This window comes from Nilaparvata lugens, chromosome X (assembly GCF_014356525.2).
Source record: "Nilaparvata lugens isolate BPH chromosome X, ASM1435652v1, whole genome shotgun sequence".
NCBI classification, from domain to species: Eukaryota; Metazoa; Arthropoda; class Insecta; order Hemiptera; family Delphacidae; genus Nilaparvata; species Nilaparvata lugens.
Window position 1 is genome coordinate 9,594,578 of NC_052518.1, and position 12,719 is coordinate 9,607,296.

Consider the following 12,719-nt stretch of genomic DNA (forward strand, 5'->3'; position numbering starts at 1 on the left):
ACAAACCCTATTGCAGATGAAACCCTATTTTAACTGGACTGTTCAATCTATTTGGAATTTTGTGAGAATTTTCAATCAGAATAGAGTCTAAAAGCTTCAGAATAATTTGATTGATAGTTGCTATTAGATAGGCCTATTAGAATAATAATAATTTCAATGAGTGGCTTGAAATGATAATGTAGCTTCGATTTTCTACCACTCATAGCGCCACTATCCAAACCGCCTTTCATTTTTGATACTAGTGAATCTAGTGATTTTCTACTGAATTCATTATTGAAATGACCGCATATCAGTATTTCTAGTGAAAATCCGTGAAAACAATTTCCATTTGTGCGAACACAAGAAGAAACAGCAAGTTCTGATCACTCAAGGTTCAGCAACTCACCGTTGTGAATACTGATTTTGATATTCACAGCAGTATGTGAATATTGATAGGCTTACGTCTCCAATAATTCTTTGTTATTAATCTTTTATATAATTCTCAATCAATCTTCATTTGTAACATTTCAAGCACTTTCTAGTATTAAGATTTATTCCAGTGGCTAAATGAAGAACAAGAGATAGATTTTTCAATCAAATTTTATGGCTTTTTACAACAAATAATGTACAAATATTACGCATATAGATTACAAAAAATAAAATTATTCCAAAAATTTGAACATTCAAAAATCTGCCCATAGTTATGGAATTACCTGTATCGTACCAGCTCATAGAGCTCGTCAATGAAGGAGAGTTCAGATAGTTTCCACGCAAAGTTTCAAAATCACACAGTCTTTGGTATAAACAAACATTAAATACAGGCAAAAACGCAGGTGTATCGGTACGGTCAGGTGGATATCAAGTAACTCTTACTCAAAATCTTATAACTCTAAATCTGATTCTAAAAATGTGTATGGAATTTGTATCAAATCACATCAGTGATACATAACTGATATGTTTCATTGATAAGTATCGGTTACACATCAGTGATGCATAACTGATATGTATCACTGATACTCGCTTAGTACATATCACAAAAGCGGACATTTCTACCTATCTGATACATAACTGATATAGATCGGGTATGTACCAGATATGTTTCAGATATGTAAACAATGTACATATTATATACCTATCAGTTATGTATCATCTTGTACATATCTTTTTTTATTACATTTCTGTAGTTTTATACTTTACAGGTATCAGAATACAATTTGAAAATGTTAATATTATGGGCTAGAGGATTAAAGGATAATAATTAATCAATAGAATATGAGCATGGATGAATTTAATTAATTTAATTATATAATTTGAAAAGAGTAACAAACATGAAAATGTAATGTATAAAAGATTCAAAATTTTAATATATAACAAGTATGAAAAGTTTCACAAACTAAGTTCTATAATTATATAGACATACATAAAATAATATTCTGTTGGACCAAGTTAAATAAAGATTATAATAAAATGTCAAACTAATATTTTTGATACAGTAGTACTTACAATTTCATACTTTTAATTATAATAAAAAAAAAACAAATTAATATTTTTGGTACAATTTTATACCTCATGTTAAGCTTCTTCTCCTATACATCTCCTTCTACTCTCTCCTCACTTCCATCAGTATGTGATGATGTACAGAGCCTAAAAAAAAGGAAATCATTACAGCAAATTAAAAATTTAATAAAAGTTGATTTTCGAGCAAGTCTCTTGTCTAAATATGCAAACGTTCTAAATTTCAATTCAATTTCAATTTCAATTTATTCATTCTTTGCACATTTTACATAGTTTAAATACACAAAAATACAAAATAAATAAAGAGTACAAAAGAATGTGTAGCTCGCAAGACTTTCGTCTGTTCGCGAGCATGAGTAAGAGAATATAAAGATTGAGAAACGTAGAAAAGAAAAATATTTATAAAATAGAATATAATAATGACTAAGAATAGCCTAATGGTAAAATAAATTTGAAATACAGAGTGAAATGAAGAACAGTTTTTTTTTTACAATATAAGAGGGAAAACCTGAGAAAGAGAAGAAGCACAGTGAATGCACAAGTCAACTGGTGATGAGAAGAGGTGAGTGGAGAAACGTAAATTTAGAATTTGTTATAAGCTACTGCCTTTGATTACTGAAAACGTCAGGTGATGTTTTGATCCATGATAAGATTTCTTTTCTCTTATAGCAATTTTGATTGTCTGATATGAAGTCTTGTGGTATAATATTTACTAGTTTGTCACATCTATACGGAAATTGCATTCTACATACTGTTAGATTAGTTTCAGGTAAGTCAGATCTCCTGTAAGTTTGGCGCGTGTTATATGGAGTAATTCGGGTATTGAAAAGATTTTTGTTTTTTAATAAATATGAAATTAAATTTTTCAAGTAGAGCTGTTTGATTGTAAGTATGTTAGATTCCTGGAAGAGAATTCTAGTAGGATACAGCCTTGGTTTGCTTAGTGCCACTTTTATTATATGTTTTTGAACATTGAAGATCTTGTTTATATGACATTCAGCAGTACCCCCCATACCCTAATTCCATATTGCAACACAGATTGTGCGTAAGCAAAGTAGGCCATTCTAGTAATTTGTTGCATTTTCAACTGGCTCATTTTGTAAAATTTATTTGTTAGATACTTGACCTTGTGACATAGAGATTGGATCTGGGAATCCCATCTCAGATGACGGTCAACAATTATTCCCAGGTATTTAACGGTTTTAGAGTCCTCTAGTTTAGGACAGTCACAATCATTCAAACCTATTTTATTACATTTGATATTATGAATTTTCAAGTTTATTCGGTTTACAGGTTGAGTAGCAGCATTTGGTGTGAAGGTCATGAATGAAGATTTTTTATGATTCAGAGTCAGGGTATGATAGTCAAGCCAGTTCTTGACCCTGAAAATACCCTTCTCAGCTGATATTTTAGTACTCTCCCAGTTATCACCCGAAAAAACTAAAGTGGTGTCGTCGGCAAATGAGATTGTTTGACCATTTTGCAAGTCGAGATTCAGGAGGTCATTAATGTATAGTATGAATAAAATTGGTGAGAGTACAGTCCCCTGCGGTAAGCCGTAATCTAGAAGATTTTCAGTACTGGATTTATTTTCAATTGATAATATTTGAGAGCGACCTTCAAGGTAGCTTGTAAAAAGTTTCAGGGGCAAACCTCGAATTCCAATTCTATTGAGCTTTTCCAACAGTTTGGTGTGTGGGACAGTATCGAATGCTTTTTTCAAGTCAATAAAAAGTGCAATAGATTTTTTATTATTACTAAAATTTTCAGTTAAAGTTTTTACTAATAACGAAATAGCGTCTTCTGTGTTTTTTCCTTCTTGAAATCCAAACTGGTTAGGGTGAATCACCTTTCTCACAACCATGTATTGTACTAGCCGCTTTTTAATAAGCTTTTCCATGATCTTTGAAAATCCATTTAGCAAGCTTATTGGGCGGTAGTTATTGGGATCGTCAACATCTCCCGATTTATGTAAAGGTATGACTTTAGCCACCTTGAACTCCTCTGGAAAGAAACCTTCTTCAAAGCATTTATTAATTATAATTTTTAAAGGTTTAGCAATATAGTGGGCAATGATTTTTAGACAGCTATTATTTATGTTATTAATTCCTGGTGCTGAGCTGGATTTGAGGTCTTTAATTGTTTTGATAATTTCTTCCTCATTTGTCGGGAAAAGGAAAAAGGAATTTGGGAAACCTATTCGTGAAAAACGGGAATTTTGACCAGTTGGAGGAGGGATGTTTTTATTTTCTTTATTCAGTTCTTCTGCGAGTACTCTCCCGATAGACAAAAAATGTTTATTTAAAATTTCAGGATCAATATCAGTCTTTGAATTTTTCTTTTCAACATCAAGTATTTCATTTATGGTATTCCATGTCTTCCTGGAGTTACCTCTACTTTGCTCCAATTTATTTCTGTAATACCTAATCTTGGTTTCTTTCAGTAATTTGTTTAGGACGTTTCTATAGCGAGTGTAGCATTGTTTCATTTCGTTATTATGTGGTTGCTTCTGTAGTTTTTTGTGCATTTTATTTCTGGTTTGAATAGCTCTTATTAGTCCGGTGGTGATCCAGTTCTTTAGTGGTTTATTTCTGTGTGATGTCTTTATTTTGATAGTTGCATTTTCAATATGGGTTGAAAGTTTTTGTTCAAAAGAGTGTACTAGTGTATGGATGTTATTATTATTTATTACCTCCTCCCAATCTTCATTTTCAAGATTTGAAATTAATTTATTGAAAACAATTTTTTCAGTAATAGTGTTTGCTAAATTAGGCCTATCAGAACCACCGTCTGCGGTTTTATATGGATACTGGTGCTGTAATGGTCAGTTATATCGGTCTTGAAAATAGCACCTATCAAATCTTCAGCTTTGAAGGAACTATTTTTGAAAAAGATATGATCAATGCACGATTCCGATTGATTTTGGACTCGAGTAGGTTTATTTATATAGGAGACGAAACCGTTTGAAGACAATATGTTGAAATAACCAATAGAAATAGCGGAAGTCTGTTTTAGATTGATATTGATATCACCAATTAGAATTATATTTTTATGTGCGAGCAGTCTTTCCAAAGTACTTTCCAAAGCATTCAAAAAAAGATTTGCTGATAGAGAGGGTGATCTGTATATTGCAATTAAATTGATCTCATTTTTAGTGATAGGATTTTTAATATTAAGTATCAATGAGTCTGATTCCATAATTTCAATGTTTAATTTGTTAAAAGACAGTTCATTACTGATGAAAACACAGATACCATTCTTTCTATTTCTCTTACCTGGCTGATTTATTGACGAGTAACCATTCAAAACATAGTTGAAAGGCTCGTCTTCGCTCATCCACGTCTCAGACAATACTATAATATTAAATTTTAAGGAACAGTTTTCAATTGTGTAGGCGAATTCATCGAAATTCTTGTTTAGGCTTCGTATGTTCATGTGAAGAACACTCATTGAACTCCTCTCCACATCATTAACAAAATTAATTGGTAGGGGTGGAAGAATATTATCTAACTCAATTGCATTGTAGCATTCCTGTGCAACTTCATTGTCAAAATTATCAATTATAACCATGAAAGGTTATTAAAAATTTAATTCAAGATTAAAAAGGAAAGAGAAAAAATAGACAAGAGAAAGTAGAAAAGATATAAGCTAATAAATAATAGTAATATTAGGAAAAAGAAACCTCCAACGAGATGTGAAGATTATAGATAGGGTTAGTGAAAATTATGAAAACAGCTCAATATTTATTTCACAAGTATAGTTTTACAGTAAGTTTTCATTGGGGGATCTTTATGGAATTGAAAAAGTTACTTTAAATTTTTAAATAAGATTTTTGAATCAAGTATTTTTATTCAAATATGATCCCCAATGAGATCTACTGTCAAATTATACTTGCTAATAGTATATCAAGCTATTTCCATAATTTTCACCACCCCTTGCTATGTATGATTCAATTGTTGGTGATTGATTTTTTCATGTTGATTTAGTTCTTTCATGTTGTTTTATGTTATTTTCAAATGAACCGAGCAATGATAAAAAGGAGTAGGACCGAGAATCTTCAATTACACATGAAAATTATCATTATATCAATAAAACCTCAAGCTTTCACGACTGTGCAACAGGCTGAAAAAACAATTTAATGGTGATAACTTTTCAAGTTTTTCGATTAGCATAATAGAAAGCTATCAAAATGAAATACCGGTAGGTAGTTTTCGCAGGATAAGATTTGTTTTCTGATTATCACTCTTTGAGATATGAGCGCCTAAAGTTTCAATTTTTTGGGACAGATTATTTCAAATTTTGTAAGAGATACACTTTTTGAGAGAGTTCTTCCATTTATAAAAGTAACTTTCAGTTGAGCTATTTTCGGGCATTTTTTGTGAATGCAATAACATTCTTGAAAATGTATATTGTCAGGAAATTTTCACTTTATTCAATCAACCATTTTTTTCAATACCATGAAAAATATATCCTCGTCATTTCATGAATTCATTTTTTACCGAATTTGAAATGATCTGTCCCAAAAATGTTAACTTTAGAAGCTCATAACTGAAAAAATATTAATCGGAGAAAACTTTTTTATTCAATAATTTGATTGTATGGTAAAAAATGTAGAATTTCTCTCTCCATAATTGAAAGAAGAAGACGTTGATGTTGTCAATACCACAATATTTGTTTAAATTAATTTACATTACTGAACCAGGTTTCATGGTAACAGGAAATATGTGGAGGTGAAGTGGTTGGAGGAATGTGTGGTGAAGATGTGGTAGGTGTTACCATGAAACCTGGTTCTGTAATGTAGAATAATTTTTAACAAATATAGTGCTATTGACATCAACGTCTTTTTCTTTCAGCTTTTTTATTTTGATACCTTGTAAAGTAGAAATTTTTCAGCTTGTTGCACTGCCTGCCCACTAAGAAACACACCATTGCACCAATAGGACTGAAGAATGCATCATTAGGACTAAAAAATGCACCATTAGGACTAAACAAAAATGGTAACTAGGTAATCAAAAGTGACTAATGAGCTATTGCTGGTTGAAATTAATTTGTCAACTTACTTGCTACTCCTGCTGATCCTCAATTTTGCTTCCACAAACCAAAGTGCAATGATAGGGTTCATTTCTTTCTTGATAGCTGTGCTATTGTGCATCCTTTTAGTGGCTGGAACATAAAATATCACAAAGGATCAATCATGTTGAAAATTTAAAAAATGTATGAGAAAATTTTTTATTAGATACAGTAGCTCTATCCTTTTCCAACTTCACACAAAGATATCTAATTGTTTGTGAACTGAATAGAAATATAATGAACTACAAAAAAATATTAGGTATCTATTATGAAGATATTTCAATTGAATCAAGACATACTTTCTTGATGAATAAAAAATAATTTGAAATAAAATTAACGAATTTTAAGAAGAATCACCAATGATTTTAGATCTACTTGAATAACTTACAAAATTTGAAACTGAAGTATGAAATACATAAACATAATAGTTAAATAGTAGGTATAATACGTTATTATATAATATACAAGGAGGGTCTCTATAAGGTTAAGAAAACCTGAGCGCAGAGGCCGAGTGATGAAATTTTTCATAAATTAATAGGAAATATTAAATTTTTTTAGATCAAAGATAACTGAAAGATTTTTACAGTATAACAAAGTAAAGCTGGGGTTACACCAAAGTTATTGACAAAATGTTAATAACTTAATCCTCATGGTATATAGATTCTATTACTTTGAACGGAACTTGACAAACACATAATGTTCACCATGTGTATGATAAGTTATATCAATCTAATAGAATCTGTAAAGATTGGGTCATTAACATTATTCATCATAAATCAGCTGACAAGTGATTACACAGATGTGTGAAGAAGCCAGTCTATTGCTGTATTGGTATAGTCTTCCACAAAGTAGAAGGAATTTCTACACTGTGAGTCTTCTCGCTGAATAACTACAAACTACTACTGCAGTGCTATAAGAGAAGACCCAATTTGAATCTATCGCCGGTTTTTCCTATCGCAAGATGGCGTCGAACTGGCCTCAAGCTCTCTGCAAGAGTGATGGGTCGGCTTCCACCCCCTGAGCTATGTGACACTGGTAGACTCATACTGTGCCATTCTTATACTCTCACCCAGCCAAAACGTGATAATAGACAGTAGTAGACAGTAATCGGCTTGAGTTGACAAAAAATCGGCTTTAAATTTAGAACATGAACACCCTATACCATGAGCATGAGATATCTTCATAGTGCTATCTTTTCTCCATGATAATACTCTCAAAGCTCTTCAACTGTTGAGTCATTTGAATATCACTTTCATGAATTTTCATATTTACAATAAAATATTTTGTTAATTATTAATTCTACATTGCTGAAAGATGTTTTGGCAACAGAGCAAAGCAAGATAGAGATAGTGCTATCTGCTTTGTTGTATGATAGGCAAGGATAGCAATACCATTGCTAATCAAACACTGTCATTATAATGTGGAGCTCACTAAAGTGCTACCTTTCTCCACGACTTTGCAGATTTGTCATTGAGAATGGAGAGGCGGGCTCCTGTATGCCGGTGAATCACAGAATTTCCTGAGCCTGTAGTGTTGTGGATAAAATTGGATTATTATTTTAACCCTTGAAATCAAACATCTCTCAAGTAAACTTGAATTAAATGATAGAAATAAACCTACCTATTTGGTTTGATAAGAATGTCTTTGATTTATTATTATAAGTTTGCTGTTCCCGAACCTATTCTGTTCAGTTCAAACTCAGTTTATTATCAATGATTTTAGGGTCCATCTTTTTCAACAAAAAAACTTGTGAATCCAGGTGCAAAGAGCATGACAAGGTTTGTAACAATTATTATTGGACAGAAATCCAAATATACTGTAAATCGCCCCAAAGACTTCTGCTACTGCAAATATTGACAACAGGGTAAACAGCTGGATGGAAATTCGATGAGCCCTACTATACAAAAATTATTAATACTAAACACTTTAGCACTACTATACAAACAAACATAAATTTTTGAAATGCTAAAACTCTTTTGTTTTAAAAGATAAGTGGGTGGTGAAAGTGAAATTGGAGAATTTAGAAAAACATAGGTATTTTGGCCTCTCATTTTAATTCTTAAATAAATGCAATTGGAAAGTTATTTAAGAAAAAAAATCATGTGAATCCAGGTGCAAAGAGCATAATAAATTTTGTAACATTGAAATCGCTAGAACATAGTCTGGTTAAAAAGTGTTTTAAAATAAAATGTAATAAAAGCAAGGCAAATTTATTTGAAAAGACATAACTGATGTTGCATTCATAGACATTAATGGATAATTTTATAATAGGATAGATAGGAAATACAAAAATGAATATTGAGAGTTTTATTTGAAAACTATTATACTTTATTGCACAAATATTCCAAAAATATGAATACAATTGTACTGACTGAAAAAACAAATCTGGGAATATTCATATAGTAATATGTACAGTGAGTCAACTAAATTAAAAAAAAAACATATTCAGATAGAAAATTGATGAATCATGCAGATGATAAGAAGGGCAAGACATTAACATTTGAAAACTTTCTTGAAGTATTATGTCTGAGATTGATTTCTGATTGACAGAGTTTCTATGTAAATAATAATTGATATAATTATTTATATATTTTCTATGTTAATGAATGGTTCAGAGTTTTGAGAGTTGAGCTGTTGCAAGAGTTATGGGGCCTCAGAAATCAGTTAAATATTTTTAGTATTTGAATGTTGTTTTGGATTGTATGAAGTTTTGTGTGGAAAAATTCAATTTCAAAGTTTTTTGCAAGTGTGTTTCCTTAAATTTTTTTTAGATTTGTTTTGTAGTCATGGAAATCACAGCACTAGGGTCTTTCTTTAGTGTGCGTCCTCAGATGTCTGTTGAGAGTTGATTTCTTTATTGCTTTGTAGTCACAGAAATCACATCTGAAGGGTCTCTCTCCAGTGTGAATCCTTAAATGTTGGGTGAGAGATGATTTGTCTGTTGCTTTGTAGTCACAGAAATCACAGCTGAAGGGTCTCTCTCCAGTGTGAGTCTTTAAATGTTTGGTGAGAGATGATTTGTCTCTTGCTTTGTAGTCACAGAAATCACAGCTGAAGGGTCTCTCTCCAGTGTGAGTCCTCATATGTTTGGTGAGAGATGATTTCTTTATTGCTTTGTAGTCACATAAATCACAGCTGTAGGGTCTCTCTCCAGTGTGAGTCCTTATATGTTTGGTGAGAGATGTTTTCTCTGTTGCTTTGTAGTCACAGAAATCACAGCTGAAGGGTCTCTCTCCAGTGTGAATCCTCAAATGTTTGGTGAGAGTTGATTTGTCTGTTGCTTTGTAGTCACAGAAATCACAGCTGAAGGGTCTCTCTCCAGTGTGAGTCCTTATATGTTTGATGAGATCTGCTTTATTTTTTGTTTTGTAGTTACAGTACTTGCACTTACGTTGTTTCCCAGCTGTGTGTATACTACAATGAAGATTTAATTCTCTGATGTTGCTGAATGCTTCACCACACAACTGACATTCAGTTAATTCACTATCACTTGCTGCATCAATCACATTCTTTCTTGCATTTTTAATTAATAAGTCCACCTCATTGAGGTCTTCATCAGAATCGTTGATTAAAGTGTTCCCAAGAGTTTCATCAACTGATCTATTGATTGAGCCTAAACCTCCTTGTCCGACAGAGTTTGATATACATACTCCTGGTGGTAAGCTTATACTTTCAGAATGTGTAAATAATGTATCAGAATAATTGTCTTCAATATCCACTAATGTTTCTGAGTGTGTTTCATAAGATTCTTCTACATTTTCAACTTTCATTTGTTCAGGTATAAAGGGGTAACAGTTCAGTCTATCTGTTGAAAGAGAATAGATGCTTTCAATCTGTAGGCCTGTATCATTTTCTTGCTGGATCTCCTCTTCTTTCACTGTTCCTCCATGTTGTTGGTGTTCTTCTTCTTCAATCAGAACCTCTGGCTTGAGCACTATAATTTCAAATCGATGTTTTGAATAATTGTGGTCTAAATATACAACCTGATTATCCATGTTATGCTGAATCTGGTACTTTTCTTCAATGATGTCTTCAGCTTCATCTGGTCCATAAATTGACCAATCACAGATGTCCATGTCTGGTCCTTGATGTTGAGAATGTGCCATTGACCCTGAGTTGTCTTGACCTTGACCATCCAAGTTGTTTGGCTGAATCTGGACTGGTCTAGATCCACTTTGGCATCTGTAGCTGTACTCTCCTCCCTGTAAGCAAGTCAGTGGCTCAGTTTTAGTGGGTTATGTTGATGTGATTGGATAAAGAAAGGATACATTTGGTTGTTTCAAGAATTGTTCAGCTTGCAATATTCGATTCAATTTCAAGTGTGTTTGTATAAGTGTATGAGTGTCCGTTTACATGATATCTCATCTCCCAACTAATGGAAGGACTTGAAATCTGGAACTTAAGCTTCCCCTACAAGGATCTGACATGAACAATTTTGATCAAATGCAATTCAAGATGGCGGCTAAAATGTAGTCAAAAACAGGTTTTTTTTGTGATTTTCTCGAAAACGGCTTGAACAATTTTAATTGAATTTATACCTATAATAGTCATTGATAAGCTCTATCAACTGCCACAAGTCCCATATCTGTAAAAATCTCAGGAGCTCCGTCCCATATAAGCAAAGTTTGATTTTAGATTCCCAATTATCAGGCTTCAGATACAATTTAAACAAAAAAATTCAAGTGGAAAAGATTGAGCATGAGAATCTCTACAATTAATGTTGAGTAACATTTTTACTTAAATTGGAAATAAGCTTGAAATTTGAGAAAATGTGATTATTCAATTGCAAACTGATTCTATTAAATCATTCACTATGAAGAGATAGCAGACCTCCTGTGTCTCCAGCGTTATTGTCCTGACACCAGCTAGCTTGGATCTTTGAATAGTAGGCTTGAGATGCGCGTGAACACTAGCATCAGGAGATCAATTTTCATAACAGTAAGGAAAGTTGTGTGAGTGTGCCAAACCAGATTTTTATCAATTATATCACATGAAAAATCCTAAATTAAAGGCTGGTTTCTGAGCTCAGGATTTAACTAAGTTCAAGACTAAACAGCTAGAGTAAAAAAATTGGCTTTCCAAAATGGTGCATAGTATTAGTCTACCAGTATTTATGATAATCTTTATTTTCTCATTTCTATAATAATTGGAAATGTTTTTCCTTGACAAAATTAAACATTCCTAAATAATTCAAAATAGCTGAAATTTTACACTATTTTCTCTATATTTTTTGTGTTCAATTTTCTAGTTTGTTGAAATTCAATTTTAAAATCGTTATTTGTTTTACTGTGACTACGCCACATTTTGGAAAGCCAATTTTCTGACTCCAGATGTTCAAAATCTGGAACTTAGCTAAATCCCGTGCTTGGAAACCGGCCCTTAGTGGAGTATCTATAGTGAGGTCCATGTTATAATGAGGATGATGATAAGGAAACAGTGTTGCTGATTCTCTGCCTTGTTACTGCCTTCTTCAAATTATAATTGATTGTAACAGGGATTCAGGTCTTTAACAGTGCATTTTTCAGGTTAGGTAGTACCCTATTTTCCTTATAATTTACTACATCCCCACACATTTTGAATAAAATGTTCATTCAAGTACTTACTTCAAAATCCATTGTGCCTAATCAGATTGAATGAGTCGAGATAATTATTAATCACTTTCACCTACTGTAATTCATTGAAATCACAAAATAATCGAAAATCATAGAGGAGATTTGTAACATCTCCGGTTACCTACCGGAAATGAGGATGTATACTATAAATATGAATACTGTGTATAAATATGTATACTGTGCCATAGCATCGACACGACATAGCATCGACAAACCATATCATCGACAAGTCACGTCACACATCTATGGCCAAAATAGTGACCAACTATACCACAGAATATACAGAATGGAAACTTGTAATCAATCGCCCATCTAACCAATGCTTTTTACATGACCCCAATACTAAATACGTCACGTGACCTTGGGAAGTTCCAATCCTGGTCTTCTGATTGGCTCGTAGCAGTGAACGAGATCAATTGATCCGGATCATTGAAGTGATCCGAACCTACCATCGATACTATTACAATGCGGCGCTTCCTAACAAGATGGCGGATTTTGGCGTCAGGATATAGCCAAGTTTCCGTACTGTATGTATACTGTGAC

General features: G+C 32.5%; 1 protein-coding gene across 2 annotated transcripts in view; it reads right to left on the reverse strand.

Moving 5' to 3' along the window:
• Positions 1–9,202: 9,202 nt before the first annotated feature.
• Positions 9,203–12,719, reverse strand: part of LOC111055865 (gastrula zinc finger protein XlCGF57.1-like) — a 45,737-nt gene continuing 42,220 nt past the window's right edge. The window contains exons 1-2 of one of the 2 annotated variants that reach the window (XM_022343165.2): positions 12,168–12,365; positions 9,203–10,766 (exon numbers count right to left, since the gene is read on the reverse strand). In XM_022343165.2, coding sequence (XP_022198857.2) covers positions 9,366–10,766; positions 12,168–12,179 — 1,413 coding nt within the window. In that variant the 5' untranslated portion in view covers positions 12,180–12,365 and the 3' untranslated portion in view covers positions 9,203–9,365. Of the gene's footprint in view, positions 10,767–12,167; positions 12,366–12,719 lie in introns of those variants that run through there. The other variant, XM_022343166.2, reaches the window with a different exon arrangement.